The sequence below is a fragment of the Oncorhynchus keta genome, chromosome 7, assembly GCF_023373465.1.
Source record: "Oncorhynchus keta strain PuntledgeMale-10-30-2019 chromosome 7, Oket_V2, whole genome shotgun sequence".
NCBI classification, from domain to species: Eukaryota; Metazoa; Chordata; class Actinopteri; order Salmoniformes; family Salmonidae; genus Oncorhynchus; species Oncorhynchus keta.
The window spans coordinates 33015372-33031582 of NC_068427.1; the positions used below are offsets into that span (position 1 = coordinate 33015372).

The following is a 16211-nucleotide window of genomic DNA, read 5'->3' on the forward strand; positions in this document are numbered from 1 at the left end:
TAAAATGTTTAATATTGGAGTCCTTTGTTGTTTTGTGATGCAAATGAATAATTGTTGGTCGTTGCTCTCTGTCTTAAACAAAATCTTACTACTTCAGCAAAAACAACTGCGGTGCCAACGATTATTAAGAAAAAGGGTAGAATTCCTGTTCTGAAGGAAGAAAAACTTGAAATGCCAACTTTGAAGAAAGTGACCAGAATTTCAAAGGACACTGAGGAAGAGCAGGATATCATTAAGCTGAAAAGGGTGACACAGATACCCTCAAAAGAAGAGACAGTTGAACCGGAGGTTCCGACCCAGGAAGCCTCAAGGACCATAGTTGTTGAAAGTTACGAGAGAGAGGAGTATATGTTTGAAACAACAGAAATAGCTGAGAGAACCTCAGTATATGTTAAGAAGCCAATTGAACAGGTGGAGTTTCACAAACCTAAAGAAGTTGCATCAAAAGATTCTACTGAGGAATCTTTGGTTCACCTGAAAAAATCCCAAAAGGTTCTGAAAGATGTCCAAGTTGAGGAGAAAATGGGTTTGAAGAAAACACCAAAGTTGCTGAAAGAAGAATCACCTGGCCAACCTAGTTTATCTCTGAAGAAGGTATCGAAATTGCCATCAGACGAGAAAGAGCAAGAAACTGTCAAGCTTAAACCATTTGAAAAACCTGCTAAACCGGGAACTTTTGAGCCAGAGAAAGACAAAAAAGACACTGAATCCAGAGCTGCTTATGATAGAAGTGAGAGACCACAAAGAGATGAAGCAGTTAAAGAATCAGTTTCTGCTCCTATGAAGAAATCTGAAACCATCTCAAAGGATACGAAAGAGCCACAGGCAGCCAAATTTAAACCAGTGGCCAAAGCTCCTGAAGATGAACACGTCGAAGAGTTTGACAAACCACTGACAAAGGTGAAGACAATTCCTTCGCAGGAGCAAGAGAAGGAAGAAGTTAAATTGAAGCCATTTTCTAAGTCACCAAAAGCTGAAACTGTGAAGCCTGAGAAGGAGCCTGAGAAGAAGAAAGAAGCTGAAAAACCTCTTCATCAAAAGCCAAGTCCTCCAAAACCAGTACCTGTAAAGAAAATTGAAAAGAGTCCTCAAGAGGAAAAACCAACACAGTTAAAAAAGGTGGAGATTGTGCCTAAAGAACCAGAAGAAAAAGAAAAAGACAAACCTTTGAAGCATGAAGAGACACTTAAGAAAAAGGTGGAACTGAAAAAGACTCCTTCACCTAAGGTTGAAAAACCAAAGCCAAAAGAAATTGAAAAAATTATTATGGAGAGGAAGCCCAGTGCAGAACGCACCAAAAAGCTCCCTAGACAGGTTTCACCTAAAGATTCATTTGAAGGTGTTACCCTAAAAAAGGTTCCAAAGAAAATATCACCAGAAGAGGAAGCATCACATAAAACTGTTAAAGAGAAGGTGCCAGCAATGAAGGAACTGTCCCCTGTACAGTTACGAAAGATTTCAACTCAGTTGGAGGAGGAAGTCTTTGAGGAGGAGCCAGAGAAGGAGCTGGAATCTGACAATGAAGGTTGGGGATGGGAACTTGTCCCTCGAGATAGTTCTGGGTCCACAGAAGACTGGGGAGAGGAACCTTTGGAAGGTGATGCACGTGAGACCCCTGGAATGCCAGGTGCCAGCAGAGGTGAGATTATGGCTGCTGAAACTTACCACTGGTGGCTCAGGAAGTGTCTCACCTGATCCATCCTCCATTCATCCATTAATCTATCTGTCCAGTTATCGTCGAGCTAGACATCCATCTTTCATTACCTCCATCCATGTCCATCTTTTTGCCTCACATCTTGTCCTCATTCTATGTAGACCAACCATGTCCATGTCCACACTGTGTTTTCCAACCATGTCCATCTTTTTGTCTCACGTCTTGTCCTCATTCTATGTAGACCAACCATGTCCATCTTAATGTTTTCATCTTCTCATCTTAATGTCTACATTTTGTGCAGTCCAAGTATCAACGTCAGTCATGTTTGTCCACTGTCTAGATGTACTAATATTTGTCTCCATTGTCTTGTACACATCAATTACAGCGTGTTCAAGCTCTCCATGTCAATTTCTGGCATTTTTTCAATTCTCTATGTCCTTGCCATCTTCTCATGTCCAATAATCTTGCCCTTGGTGCTTCATTTTGTATCCATTCATCTTTCCCATCTTTCACAGTTTTCTGTGTAATGTCCAACCATTTTGCCAGTTGTAGTCATATATTTGATTTCTTAATGAGAAAGTCATACAATTGTCTTTACTCAGATGGGAAACCAAAAGAGGATGCTGCCGGTAGAGGTAGAGGTAGAGGCATTCAAGGTGAGAATAAACAAAAACATGCATGTTGGTAATATGGGTGTGATAAAGATATAGAAACTTAAAGTGCTCAGAAATACCATGACTTTAACCTATATCCTTATATGGGTTTCCCTTATAGGTGTTTGTAATCATACCTATCTTGTCTTATTTACTATGAAAACTATTTTTTTTAAATGTTAAATGTGTTTGAATGTTTGAGTCCATATATTACTTCCTTATAGTCCGTATAGTATTGTTTTATTGTGTTGTTAACTTGCTTCATACTCTTCATCCTCTTTGGGAAATACGGTAATGCCACTTGTTTGTTGCCCTTGGCGACATGTCCAAGAGAGGTTTCTCTCTGAGGTTTTATGTTGACGTTCATGTACTGAAAAAATACAGTTCTTAAAAATGAAGTAAAACAAAACGTCTTAGCAAAGGTAGTGTTGTTGAACTTATCATGCATTTACATTTTTACGATTTCAGCTAAGCAAACCCCCTCACCTGGTGGTGGTCGGGGTAGAGGACTGAAGCCCGGTGCTGGAGGAGACAAACCCCCAGATGCTAATCCTTTTGGATTCCAGCTCAAAGCAGTTCCACTGAAGTTTACGAGACCACTCAAAGACATAGTGTTACAGGAGGCTGAGTCAGTCGGCGCTTCTGCTACGTTTGAGTGCGAGGTTTCGCCTTCTACTGCAATTACTACATGGATGAAAGATGACGCCAACATAAGAGAGAGCCCAAAACACAAGTTCTACTCGGATGGCAAAGATCGCAAACTGCTCATCATTGATGTGCAAGTTTCTGACACTGGTGAATATACTTGTGTTGCCAAGCTGGGCAACAAGGAAAAGACAACAACTGCCAAACTAATAGTAGAAGGTACTTATTCTAAATCCATACATATTTGTTCTGTGTCACAAACTTCTTTACATCTTTTCAACCTCTCTGATTACTTAAAGATAAGTCATATTTGATGTATGCTTTGGAATATGACTTTCTTTCCTCATAGAATTGCCTGTGAAATGGGTAAAGACTCTGGAAGAGGATGGTATGTCGGTCCTCAAGAGTCAGCCTATGTACCTGACCTGTGAGTTGAACAAAGAGAGAGATGTGGTCTGGAAGAAGAGTGGTGTCCCTCTTAAAAACATCCCTGGAAAAGTGGCTATCAATGTCATTGGAATGCAGCATGCCATTACAATCCAGGACACAGGAGATGACGACGCTGGCATTTACGCTTGCGAGTGTGATGACATCAGGACTAAAACAGATGTCAAAATCATTGGTATGTACAGGAGAATATCTATATTTGTAACTAAACAAATGCACTAATCATTTTAGGAGCAATTCATTTAACCAATCTAAATAATGCATTACTAGCCTATTCATAAGCACGGGAAAAACATTGTGTAATTGCTACATAGCTTGACATACTTGACTTCATCCTCTTGTCCCCTTTGGAAGCATACAGTGGCTTGCGAAAGTATCCACCCCCTTGGCATTTTATCTCTTTTGTTGCCTTACAACCTGGAATTAAAATAGATTTTTTGGGGGGTTTGTATCATTTAATTTACACAACATGCACTTTGAGGATGCAAAATATTTTTGTTGTGAAACAAACAAGAAATAAGACAAAAAAAGAACTTGAGTGTGGATTACTATTCACCCTCCCCCAAAGTCAATACTTTGTAGAGCCACCTTTTGCAGCAATTACAGCTGCAAGTCTCTTTGGGTATACCTCTATAAGCTTGGCAAATCTAGCCACTGGGATCTTTGCCCATTCTTCAAGGCAAAACTGCTCCAGCTCCTTCAAGTTGGATGGGGTCCGCTGGTGTACAGCATTTTTTAAGTCATACCACAGATTCTCAACTGGATTGAGGTCTGGGCCTTGACTAGGCCATTCCAAGACATTTAAATGTTTCCCCTTAAACCACTCGGGTGTTGCTTTAGCAGTATTCTTAGGGTTATTGTTCTGCTAGAAGGTGCCATCCATCATTCCTTCAATTCTGACCAGTTTCCCAGTCCCTGAGGATGAAAAACGTCCCCACAGCATGATGGTGTGGTGTTGGGGATGTTCTCGGGGTGATGAGTGGTGTTGGGTTTGCGCCAGACATAGCATTTTCCTTGATGGCCAAAAAGCTACATTTTCATCTGACCAGTGCCACCTTCCATATGTTTGGGGAATCTCCCACATGCCTTTTGGCGAACACCAAACGTGTTTGCTTATATTTTTCTTTAAGCAATGGCTTTTTTCTGGACACTCTTTCGTAAAGCCCAGTTCTGTGGAGTGTACGGCTTAAAGTGGTTCTATGGACAGATACTCCAATCTCCGCTGCAGAGCTTTGCAGCTCCTTCGGGGTTGTCTTTGGTCTCAATGTTGCCTCTCTGATTAATGCCCTCCTTGCCTGGTCCGTGAGTTCCGGTGGGCGAACCTCTCTTGGCAGGTTTGTTGTGGTGCCATATTCTTTCCATTTTTTAATAATGGATTTAATGGTGCTCAGTGGGATGTTCAAAGTTTCAGATCTTTGTTTTAACCCAACCCTGATCTGTACTTCTCCACAACTTTGTCCCTGACCTGTTTGGAGAGCTCCTTGGTCTTCATGGTGCCGCTTGCTTGGTGATGCCCCATGCTTAGTGGTGTTGCAGACTCTGGGGCCTTTTATATACATGTGTATATATACTGAGATCATGTGACAGATCATATGACACTTAGATTGCACACAGGTGGACTTTATTTAAGTAATTATGTGACTTCTAAAGGTAATGTGTTCATAGCAAAGGGGGTGAATACATATGCACGGACCACTTTTCCGTTTTTTATTTTTTAGAATATTTTGAAACATGTAATTTCTTTTCATTTCACTTCACCAATTTGGACTATTTTGTGTATGTCCATTACACGAAATCCAAATAAAAATCTCTTTAAATTACAGGTTGTAATGCAACATTCTGTGTGAGGGCTTCTGCCTCTTGCCAGGAGATCCCCATTTTACTCAGTTCCTGTGGATCGTCTCTAGTTGGTCTTCGACTTTCCCTGCTATGTTTTTGTATGTGGATTGTAGTCCTGTGCCTGTCTTCTCATGTTTGTTGTGTCTTGGCTACATGAAAAGGAGCCATTTTTTCAATATTAATTTTTATTTTATTTTACAGAAATTATCAGAGACTGGTTGCAGAAACCATTGAGAGATCAGCATGTGAAACCCAAGGCCACTGCCACTTTCAAATGTGAGCTCTTCAAAGACACCCCCAACTGGAAGTGGTTCCATGGCGACAAGGAGATTCCTAATGATCCCACTGACAAGACTGAGGTCAAGAAAGAAGGAAAACAACTGACTCTCATAGTTAAGAAAGTATCGCCTGATGATATTGGGCAATATGCCATGGAGGTTGAAGGCCGCAGATACACAGCTAACCTGACTCTTGGAGGTTGGTTGCACATTCTTATGTTACTTGTATGTTATGTTACGGTCTGCAATTCCATGTTATGTTGTCCACTAACGCTATCTACATGATAGCCTTTGCCAGCAGCATACCACCCTGCATCCCACTGCTGGTTTGCTTCTGAAGCTAAGCAGGGTTGGTCCTGGATGGGAAACCAGATGCTGCTGGAAGTGGTGTTGGAGGGCCAGCAGGAGGCACCCTTTCCTCTGGTGTAAAAAAATAAATAATAATAAATCCCCCAGGGCAGTGATTGGGGAAATTGCCCTGTGTAGGGTGCTGTCTTTTGGATGGGATGTTAAACAGGTGTCCTAACTCTTTGTGGTCACTAAAGATCCCATGGCACTTATCGTAAGACTAGGGGTGTTAACCCCTGTGTCCTGGCTAAATTCCCAATCTGTCCCTCATACTATCTCGGTCACCTGATCATCCCCAGTTTACAATTGGCTCATTCATCTCCCCTCCTCTCCCCTGTAATTATACCCCAGGTCGTTGCTGTAAATGAGAATGTGTTCTCAGTCAACTTACCTGGTAAAATAAGGTTTTAAATCAAATAAACATGAAGTGAATCCTTTAAAATATTTTTGATACTTTTACAGAACGTGAAGCTCAGATCTTGAAGCCTATCTCCAGTATGGAGGTTGTTGAGAAAGAGGAGGTTACGTTTGAAACTGAAATATCTGAAGAGGATGTGGCTGGAGAATGGAAACTTAAAGGGCAAGTCCTGCAAAGATCACCGGTAAGACATATCATTTGACTTTAATATATTTCTGGATTCTAACCACAATGATTGGAAATATGTACCGTACATGTTGTTTAAATGTTGATGTATTTACACTTTTGTTCAAATTCTATTTACATTTTTAGATGGTTGAAATCAAATCTGAGGGCCAGAAACGTTTCCTCACTCTGAAAAATGCTCAGCTTGACCAGTGTGGTGAAGTGTCTTATCAAGCTCTGAACGCTATCACGAGTGGGGTGCTCACAGTCACAGGTAGGAAAGTGTCAAAAATGAACAATATATACTGTCATGTGCTGTATGTGTTTGTAAAGTCTCTGTGATCCAAAGGAAGATGGATAATGCGTCAGTCATACTTAATCATTATTCATACCTCACAGAACTGGAAATGGACTTCACAGTCCCCTTGAAGGACGTGTCTGTACCTGAAAAGAAACAGGCTATGTTTGAGTGTACTATCACAAAGGATGTGCCTAAAGTCATGTGGTTAAAGGGGTCAGACATCCTGTCGACAGGCGATAAATATGACATTATTGATGATGGAAAGAAACATATATTGGTCATAAACAACAGCGAATTTGATGATGAGGGACAATACACTATTGAAGTCTTGGGCAAAAAGTCAACAGCCCAGTTGACTGTGGAGGGTAAGTACTGGCTGAAACGATTCTCAGTTAACTCTTCTGTTTTACATGGCGCTGAATCTTTGATCTGGCTTTGTGTTAGATATGAGCTGCTTTTAGTATGTTGTCATCTTAATTCTTTATTGATTCATTATCTTACTGGGCAACAAGACTGTTTATTGGGCAAAGACAGTAACACTGTTATGCACTCAACTAATATATTGTAGGTATGAGGCTCAAATTCATAACACCACTAAAGGACCAAACTGCCAAGGAAGGTCAAACAGCTCGGTTTGAGGTTGAGCTCTCTCATGAGAAGGTACCCCTGACATGGTACAAAAATGAAATCAAACTCCATGTGAGCAGGACCGTGCTCATCCATTTTGAAGGAAAGAAACACACCTTAGAAATCAAGGAGTTGACTCTAGATGATACCTGCCAGATTAAGGCAGAGGCTAAAGGAATTCCCTCAACGGCAAACTTGACGGTGCTAGGTAACCCCTACTCTGTACCTCTTTCTTTCATTCTCTTTGTCCTCTTTATGGCTCTTTGTTCATCTCCTGTTTTCTACATTGTTCTTTTATGCTATGCAACATGGAGAGATGGCATCATTCGAGAGTGTTATTGTTATTTGATCTACAGCAATTGATAAAATATTTTCCTGTTCCAGAGGGTGACGCATACTTCACAGTGAAGTTGCAGGATTACACCGCAGTCGAGAAGGACGAGGTCACTCTGGACTGTGAACTCAGCAAAGATGTCCCTGTGAGGTGGTACCATAATGAGACTGAAATTAAGGCCTCTAAGATGGTAACCATAAGGGCTGAGGGCAACAAAAGAACGTTGTCTATCAAGAAAGTGGAAGGAAAAGATAAGGGACAATACCTATGTGATTGTGATACGGACAAGACCATGGCAACCATCAGCATTGAAGGTAAGTCAATTCATTTTTACAATCATAAAATCTAATAGTAAAGATTGTTTTTGTTTTCTTGGTTCAATTAATTGCCCACTTTCCCCTGTTCAATTGCAGCTCGTGATATCAAGGTATCTCGCCCAATGTATGGTGTTGAGCTCTTCGATGGCGAGACCGCTCGTTTTGAAGTGGAAATCTCTGAGGATGATGTCCATGGCCAGTGGAAACTGAAGGGAGAAACCCTTTCACCTTCCCCAGATATTGAAATCATTGAGGATGGTGCCAAGCACACTTTCACATTATACAACTGCAAGGTCTCCCAGACAGGAGAGGTTGGATTCACAGCTGCCAATGCTAAGTGTACAGCCAACCTGAAAGTGAAAGGTAAGATTTCTATTTCTGATCTATTTTCTATTCTGTATTCTCCTTTTTTCACAATTGAAATAGTAGAACGACTGATATTCAATCTACTATAATATGTTGCCTATTGGTTTTATTCCAGAACTGCCACTGACCTTCATCACACCTTTGAGTGATGTGCAAGTGTATGAGAAAGATGAGGGAAGATTTGAGGTTGAGATTTCAAGACCAACCAAGACCTTCCGTTGGCTGAAGGGATCTCAGGAGTTGGAAAATGATGACAAGTTTGAGATTATCCATGAAGGAAAGATACACACTCTGGTGGTCAAAAAGGCTGCATATGAGGATGAAGCTAAATACATATTTGAGGCTGAGGACAAGAGGACCACAGGAAAACTAGTTATCCAAGGTAATTATTGAGATCATGGATGTTTTGAAATAATCAAATAATAAATAAAGAAAATATTTGAGATTGTATTAATAAAATGGTGATTTTTTTGTGATAAGGTATACGCCTTGAGTTTGTCAAGCCCATCAAGGATGTCACAGTGAAGGAGCGTGAAACAGCAGAGTTCAGTATTGAACTGTCACATGACAAAATCTCTGTCGTCTGGTACAAGAACGACGTCCGTCTGCACCCCAGCAAGGTTGTGCACATGTCAGACAATGGAAAAATGCACACCTTGACTTTCAAGCAGGTGTCCATTGATGACACATCCATGATCAAAGTAGAAGCCTTGGGCAAGAGCTCTGAGGCCATGCTCACTGTTCTTGGTAAGCTATTGATTGAACTGTGGTGTCATTTAGTTTGAGTCATTTAATTCACATAAAGCCTGCTGTTCAAATCAAATGTATCTATATAGCCCTTCGTACATCAGCTGATATCTCAAAGTGCTGTACAGAAACCCAGCCTAAAACCCCAAACAGCAAGCAATGCAGGTGTAGAAGCACGGTGGCTAGGAAAAACTCCCTAGAAAGGCCCAAACCTAGGAAGAAACCTAGAGAGGAACCAGGCTATGTGGGGTGGCCAGTCCTCTTCTGGCTGTGCCGGGTGGAGATTATAACAGAACATGGCCAAGATGTTCAAATGTTCATAAATGACCAGCATGGTCAAATAATAGTAAGGCAGAACAGTTGAAACTGGAGCAGCAGCATGGCCAGGTGGACTGGGGACAGCAAGGAGTCATCATGTCAGGTAGTCCTGGGGCATGGTCCTAGGGCTCAGGTCAGTTGCAACTGGAGCAGCAGCATGGCCAGGTGGACTGGGGACAGCAAGGAGTCATCATGTCAGGTAGTCCTGGGGCATGGTCCTAGGGCTCAGGTCCTCCGAGAGAGAGAAAGAAAGAAGGAGAGAATTAGAGAACGCACACTTAGATTCACACAGGACACCGAATAGGACAGGAGAAGTACTCCAGATATAACAAACTGACCCTAGCCCCCCGACACATAAACTACTGCAGCATAAATACTGGAGGCTGAGACAGGAGGGGTCAGGAGACACTGTGGCCCCATCTGAGGACACCCCCGGACAGGGCCAAACAGGAAGGATATTAAACATAACTTACATTTCCTCATAATTTCCTCTTTGTGCTTGACAGAGGGAGAACCTTACTTTGTCACAAAACTGCAAGACTACACTGCCGTTGAGAAGGACGAAGTGATGCTGGTTTGTGAACTTAGCAAGACCTCTGCTGAGGTGAAATGGTTCAAGGACGGCCAGGAAATCATGCCTTGCAAGAATCTGATCATTAAAACCGATGGAAAGAGGCGTTTGCTGACAGTGAAGAAAGCAGAGAAGGGCAACATTGGAGAGTACACTTGCGATTGTGGTTCTGATAAAACCACAGCCAGGCTGGACATTGAGGAGCGTGACATTAAGGTTGTTCGTCCACTGTACAGCGTGGAAGTGACAGAAACTGAAATTGCCAAGTTTGAGACTGAGATCTCTGCCGATGATGTCCACGGTCACTGGAAACTCAAAGGAGAGGCCCTTCATCAGTCTCCTGTAAGTGGTATTTGACTGATTTATTTGAAATATTTGATTTATTTGAAATAGCCCATGTGAACAAGACCATTTATTTGGTTGTATTATGTAGTGACTGATGTTTCTGTGATCTGTGTTTTCAGGACTGTGAGATTAAGGAGGAGGGTACAAAGCATGTCCTTATCCTATACAACGTTCGCATGGATCAGGCCGGAGGTGTCGACTTCCAGGCTGCCAATGCTAAATCCAATGCTCAGCTCAGAGTTAAAGGTGAGAATCCTATGACACAACATACATACACACATTTTCATTTTGACTAAATATTATGGCATTCCTCTGACAAGTAACTTTTTGTACGGCAAGTAGTACATTTTGGTAGTGCAAGTTGTACTCCACCATTTTGCTAGTTGACTGACGGCAAAAGATACTAAAGCTCAGCAAGGGAGAGCTGTTGTCCAATCAGGTGTTGTGGCTATTTTAGAAGCCTCATGCCTTATCTGGAGTGGGTGGTCAGTGGTTATGATTGGTGGAGCTACAACATTCACAGTGAGAAGACACTCTAAATGCAAATAACTAGGACAGTCCATGATAACCCGATTTTCCCTCCAGCCCTTAGTTGTCCTGGTAGTTTAGGGACCAAGGAGAATATGCCTGTTAAGAATTGGGATACAAAGATGTCTGGTGAAAGGACTTGTTTCTTATGAGTCAGTCAACTAACCATGTCTTCTCCTCGATCTGAAGCGCGGAGTATAGGGCTTATGCGGCCTCTCAAGGATGTTACTGTTACTGCCGGGGAGACCGCCACTTTCGACTGTGAACTTACTTATGAAGGAATCGTTGTAGAATGGTTCTTGGGAAGCACCAAGTTGGAGCTAGGTGAAAGGGTAAGTACTGCAGAATTTACATTCACATAAACTGCTGTATAGCCATAAGCAGATATTCTTTATGAATTGATATATGCAAATGCAACTAATAGTTTATAATTGACTTTACAAATGTCAATATTATTCAGCTCTTTGTTGGCTTTACAAATAATTTATATGACTACCTCAGTCATTACAATCACTTTAAGTAAATGTTTTCCACATCTTTAGAGCAAAGTGATAGGGTAAGTACAGTACAACTTGCATTCACATAAACTACAGTATAAGACTTTACAATACTTAATAATTGACTTTGTACCCGCACATGTCGTGGAGGCAGCTTCCATTTCTTCCTTTAAAATGCAACTAAATACCTACCAATCTGAAGACCAAGATAGCTTTACATTTGTATTTGCTTAATCTGCTTAATGTCTATGTTTTGCATTAGTAGGTCATGTTTTTATGTATTGTGATTGTTTATCTATATTTTAATGTATTGTTGACAGTCTTTGTTTTGTTTCTACCTTAGGCGCATTGAGTGTGGAAAATATGCTCTTCAAATTATATGTTATTATAATATAAAACATATCTTCACCACCCACATACCCCACTTACCTCAGTCATAATAATCACAAGTGAAATAAAATACATATTTTTGTCACCAACATATTTTAAACATATAAGGACATCGACACTTCAGGTCATTGTGCAGCATTATCTGTGTTGAGATAACATTTGACTGTTCATTCCTGTGAGCGTTGCTTGAGTTATTTTTAACAGCTTCAAGGGTTGGTGAGCCACCCAAGTGTTGGTGAGCCACCCAAGTGTTGGTGAGCCACCCAAGTGTTGGTGAGCCACCCAAGTGTTGGTGAGCCACCCAAGTGTTGATGAACCACCCAAGTGTTGGTGAGCCACCCAAGGGTTGGTGAGCCAACCAAGTGTTGGTGAGTCACCCAAGTGTTGATGAGCCACCCAAGTGTTGGTGAGCCACCCAAGTGTTGGTGAGCCACCCAAGTGTTGGTGAGCCACCCAAGGGTTGGTGAGCCACCCAAGTGTTGGTGAGCCACCCAAGTGTTGGTGGGCCACCCAAGTGTTGGTGAGCCACCCAAGGGTTGGTGAGCCACCCAAGTGTTGGTGAGCCACCCAAGTGTTGGTGAGCCACCCAAGGGTTGGTGAGCCACCCAAGTGTTGGTGAGCCACCCAAGAGTTGGTGAGCCACTCAAGTGTTGGTGAGCCACCCAAGTTTTGCACTTTTGCTGTAATATTTCATAACTGTACATTTAAAATGTCATTAACAACGCGTTACATGTTTGTAATCAAGACAATTAATCAGGCTTTATCAATCTGTTTGACTGGCGTCCAGGTGGTGTACTTAAAGCTGCTTCACTCTACAGATACAGGAGAAAGACTGCTGCCCTGTGGGCCGTTCTGGCTCAGACAAGGCTTACATACATATTAAACTGTTTCATTTCCTCAGGTGGTCACCAGAGCAGAAGGCAAAGTACACAGCCTAACTATCAGAAATGTCAAGCTGACAGAGGCTGGGGAAGTCAGGCTCACTGCAAAGGACTTCAAGACCCAGGCCAAACTCATTGTCAGGGGTAGGTTATCATTTACATTTACATTTAAGTAATTTAGCAGACGCTCTTATCCAGAGCGACTTACAAATTGGTGCATTCACCTTATGACATCCAGTGGAACAGTCACTTTACAATAGTGCATCTAAATCTTAAAGGGGGGTGAGAAGGATTACTTATCCTATCCTAGGTATTCCTTAAAGAGGTGGGGTTTCAGGTGTCTCCGGAAGGTGGTGATTGACTCCGCTGTCCTGGCGTCGTGAGGGAGTTTGTTCCACCATTGGGGGGCCAGAGCAGCGAACAGTTTATTTGTTAAATCATTATGAAGATTATCTGACATACCACTAGAGCTCCCTGAAACTGAGAGGTCCTTGTTATTAAACATGTTAGCACACATTTGTTTGTCTAGTTAAGCATGGCATGCAGATATTTTCAAATGGAAGAAGATCAATTACATAAGTGTGGGTGCAGTTCATTTATCTACAGTGCCTTCAGAAAGTATTCACACCCCTTGATTCTTTCAGCATTTGTTCTGTTACTGTCACGTTGGCATGAAGGATCGGAAGACAGGCACAGGAATGCGTAATAGTTTTTTTATTAAGCCCAAATTACGAAGTGCCGTATAAAGGCACGGGGGCGAAGACCAAACAAACACAGGGTTGAAACCCAAACAAAAGAGCGAGGAGTACCTCGAATAAATACACATGCGCGCATGATGATTAACACACGGGACTACACCTGGAATCATCTGCGCAATCCACAAGGGCAGGAAAGCCCAAAACACACAGCACAGATACTCAGACACACCAACGGACATTGTAACAATAATTGACAAGACCATGGAAACCAAAGGGCACATATATACAAATACTAATCAGTGGGAATAGGGGACAGGTGTGAGTGATGAAAGTTCCGGAGGGATCCGTGACAGTTACAGACTGAATTTAAAATGTTTTAAATTGAGATGTTGTGTCACTGGCCTACACACAATACACCATAATGTCAAAGTGGAATTATATTTTTTTCAAAATCATTACAAATTAATTCAAAATGAAAAGCTGAAATGTCCTAAGTTAATAAGTATTCAACACCTTTGTTATGGCTAGCCTAAATAAGTTCAGGAGTAAAAATGTGCTTAACATGTCACATAATAAGTTTCATGAACTCACTCTGTGTGCAATAATAGTGTAACATTATTTTTTAATGACTACCGCATCTCTGTACCCCACAAATACAATTATCTGTAAGGTCCCTCACTAGAGCATTGAATTTCAAACACAGATTCAATCACAAAGACCAGGGAGGTTTTCCAATGTTTCGCAAAGTATCCGGAATCAGAAAGTATCAGGAATCAGGTAGGACCCAAGTGCAGACCTTGTCGAAGTTACAATGTTAATTGCAGCAAACAGAGGCAAAGGTACAAGGCGGCAGGCAGGCTCAGGGTCAGGTCAGGGAGAGTTCAGAAATCCAGATATGGGCAGAGGTACCGGACGGCAGGCAGGGTCAGGTCAGGGAGAGTTCAGAAATCCAGATAGGGGCAGAGGTACCGGACGGCAGGCAGGCTCAGGGGCAGGCAGAGTGGTCAGGCGAGTGGGTTCTGGGTCAGGACGGGCAAGGGTCACTAACCAGGAGGGCGAGAAATAGAGATGCTGGGAAAAGACAGGAGCTGACAGGACAAAACGCTGGTAAGCTTGACAAACAAGACGAACTGGCACTGACAGACAGAAAACACAGGTATAAATACACAGGGGATAATGGGGAAGATGGGCGACACCTGAAGGGGGTGGAGACAAGCACAAAGACAGGTGAACCAGATCAGGGCGTGATGCATAGAAGGATACCTATTGGTAAATGGGTCAAAATAAAAAATCTGACATTGAATTACACTTTGCATGGTGTATCAATATACCCAGTCACTACACAGATACAGGCGTCCTTCCTCACTCAGTTGCCGGAGAGGAAGGAAACCACTTATGGATTTCACCATGAGGCCAATGGTGACTTTAAAACAGAGTTTAATGGCTGTGATAGGAGAAAATTGAAGATGGATCAACAACATTGTAGTTACTCCACAATACTAACCTAAATGTCAGAATGAAAAGAAGGAATCCTGTACAGAATATAAATATTCCAAAACATGCAACAAGGCACTAAAGTAAAACTGCAAAAAATGTGGCAAAGAAATACACTTTATGTCATGAATACAACACGTTATGTTTGGGGCCAATCCAACACAACACATAACTGAGTACCACTCTTCATATTTTCAAGCATGGTGGTGACTGCATCATGGTATGGGTATGCTTGTCATCAGCAAGGACTAGGGAGCTTTTCAGGATAAAAAGGAATAGAGCTAAGCACAGGCAAAATCCTAGAGGAAAACCTGGCTCAGTCTGCTTTCCAACAGACACTGGGAGACAAATTCACCTTTCGGCATTACAATAGACTAAAACACAAGGCCAAATATACACGGGAGTTGCTTACCAAGATGACATTGAATGTTCCTGAGTGGCCTAGTTACAGTTCTGACTTAAATTGGCTTGAAAATCTGTGGTAAGACTTGAAAATGGCTGTCTACCAATAATCAACAACCAACTTGACAGAGTTTGAGGAATTAAAAAAAAATAATAATGTGCAAATAGTGTACAATCGAGGTGTGCAAAGCTCTTAGAGACTTTCCCAGAAAGAAAAGCTGTAATCACAGCCAAATGTGTGAATACTTATGTAAATGAGATATTTCTGTATTTTATTTTCAATACATTTGCAAAGAATTCTAAAAACATGTTTTCACTTTGTCATAATGGGGTATTGTGTGTAGATGGGTGAGAAAAACATATTTAATCCATTTTGAATTCAGTTTATAACACAACAATAAGTAAAGGAGTATGAATACTTTCTGAGGGCACTGTATATCTATATTGCAACTAATATAATGGTCTCCTGCTTTACAGAGCCACCAGTTGAGTTTACCAAACCTCTGGAGGACCAGACAGTTGAGGAAGAGGCCACTGCTTCATTGGAGTGTGAAGTCTCCAGGGAAAACGCTGAGGTCAGGTGGTTCAGAGACACACAGGAGATCCGCAAAACGAAGAAATATGACCTTATTGTTGATGGCCGAAAGAGAAGACTCATCATTCATGGCTGTACTCTAGATGACTCAAAGACATATACATGTGATGCTAAAGAATTCAAAACCTCTGCTTTCCTGAATGTTGAACGTAAGTAAAATAATGATTCAACAAAAATAAATATAGCAAATGAACAGAATTCGCAAGCAGAGTTTTAGAGAGTATATAATATATATTTTTGCTTACAGCTCCACATGTTGAGTTCTCTAAGCCACTCCATGATGTTGAGGTCAAAGAAAAGGAATCTGCCAGATTTGAGTGTGAGGTGTCTCGTGAGAATGCCAAGGTAAGTGA

General features: G+C 41.6%; 1 protein-coding gene across 1 annotated transcript in view; it reads left to right on the forward strand.

Moving 5' to 3' along the window:
* Positions 1–16211, forward strand: part of ttn.1 (titin, tandem duplicate 1) — a 178750-nt gene that overhangs the window by 59369 nt on the left and 103170 nt on the right. The window contains exons 98-116 of the mRNA XM_052522660.1: positions 98–1639; positions 2257–2310; positions 2776–3171; positions 3302–3574; positions 5440–5715; positions 6327–6466; positions 6595–6721; positions 6847–7113; positions 7317–7583; positions 7760–8023; positions 8123–8389; positions 8508–8774; positions 8873–9139; positions 9964–10370; positions 10493–10619; positions 11091–11233; positions 12690–12813; positions 15741–16007; positions 16106–16203. Of these exons, the coding sequence (XP_052378620.1) occupies positions 98–1639; positions 2257–2310; positions 2776–3171; positions 3302–3574; positions 5440–5715; positions 6327–6466; positions 6595–6721; positions 6847–7113; positions 7317–7583; positions 7760–8023; positions 8123–8389; positions 8508–8774; positions 8873–9139; positions 9964–10370; positions 10493–10619; positions 11091–11233; positions 12690–12813; positions 15741–16007; positions 16106–16203 (5573 nt within the window). The remainder of the gene's footprint in view (positions 1–97; positions 1640–2256; positions 2311–2775; positions 3172–3301; positions 3575–5439; positions 5716–6326; positions 6467–6594; positions 6722–6846; positions 7114–7316; positions 7584–7759; positions 8024–8122; positions 8390–8507; positions 8775–8872; positions 9140–9963; positions 10371–10492; positions 10620–11090; positions 11234–12689; positions 12814–15740; positions 16008–16105; positions 16204–16211) is intronic.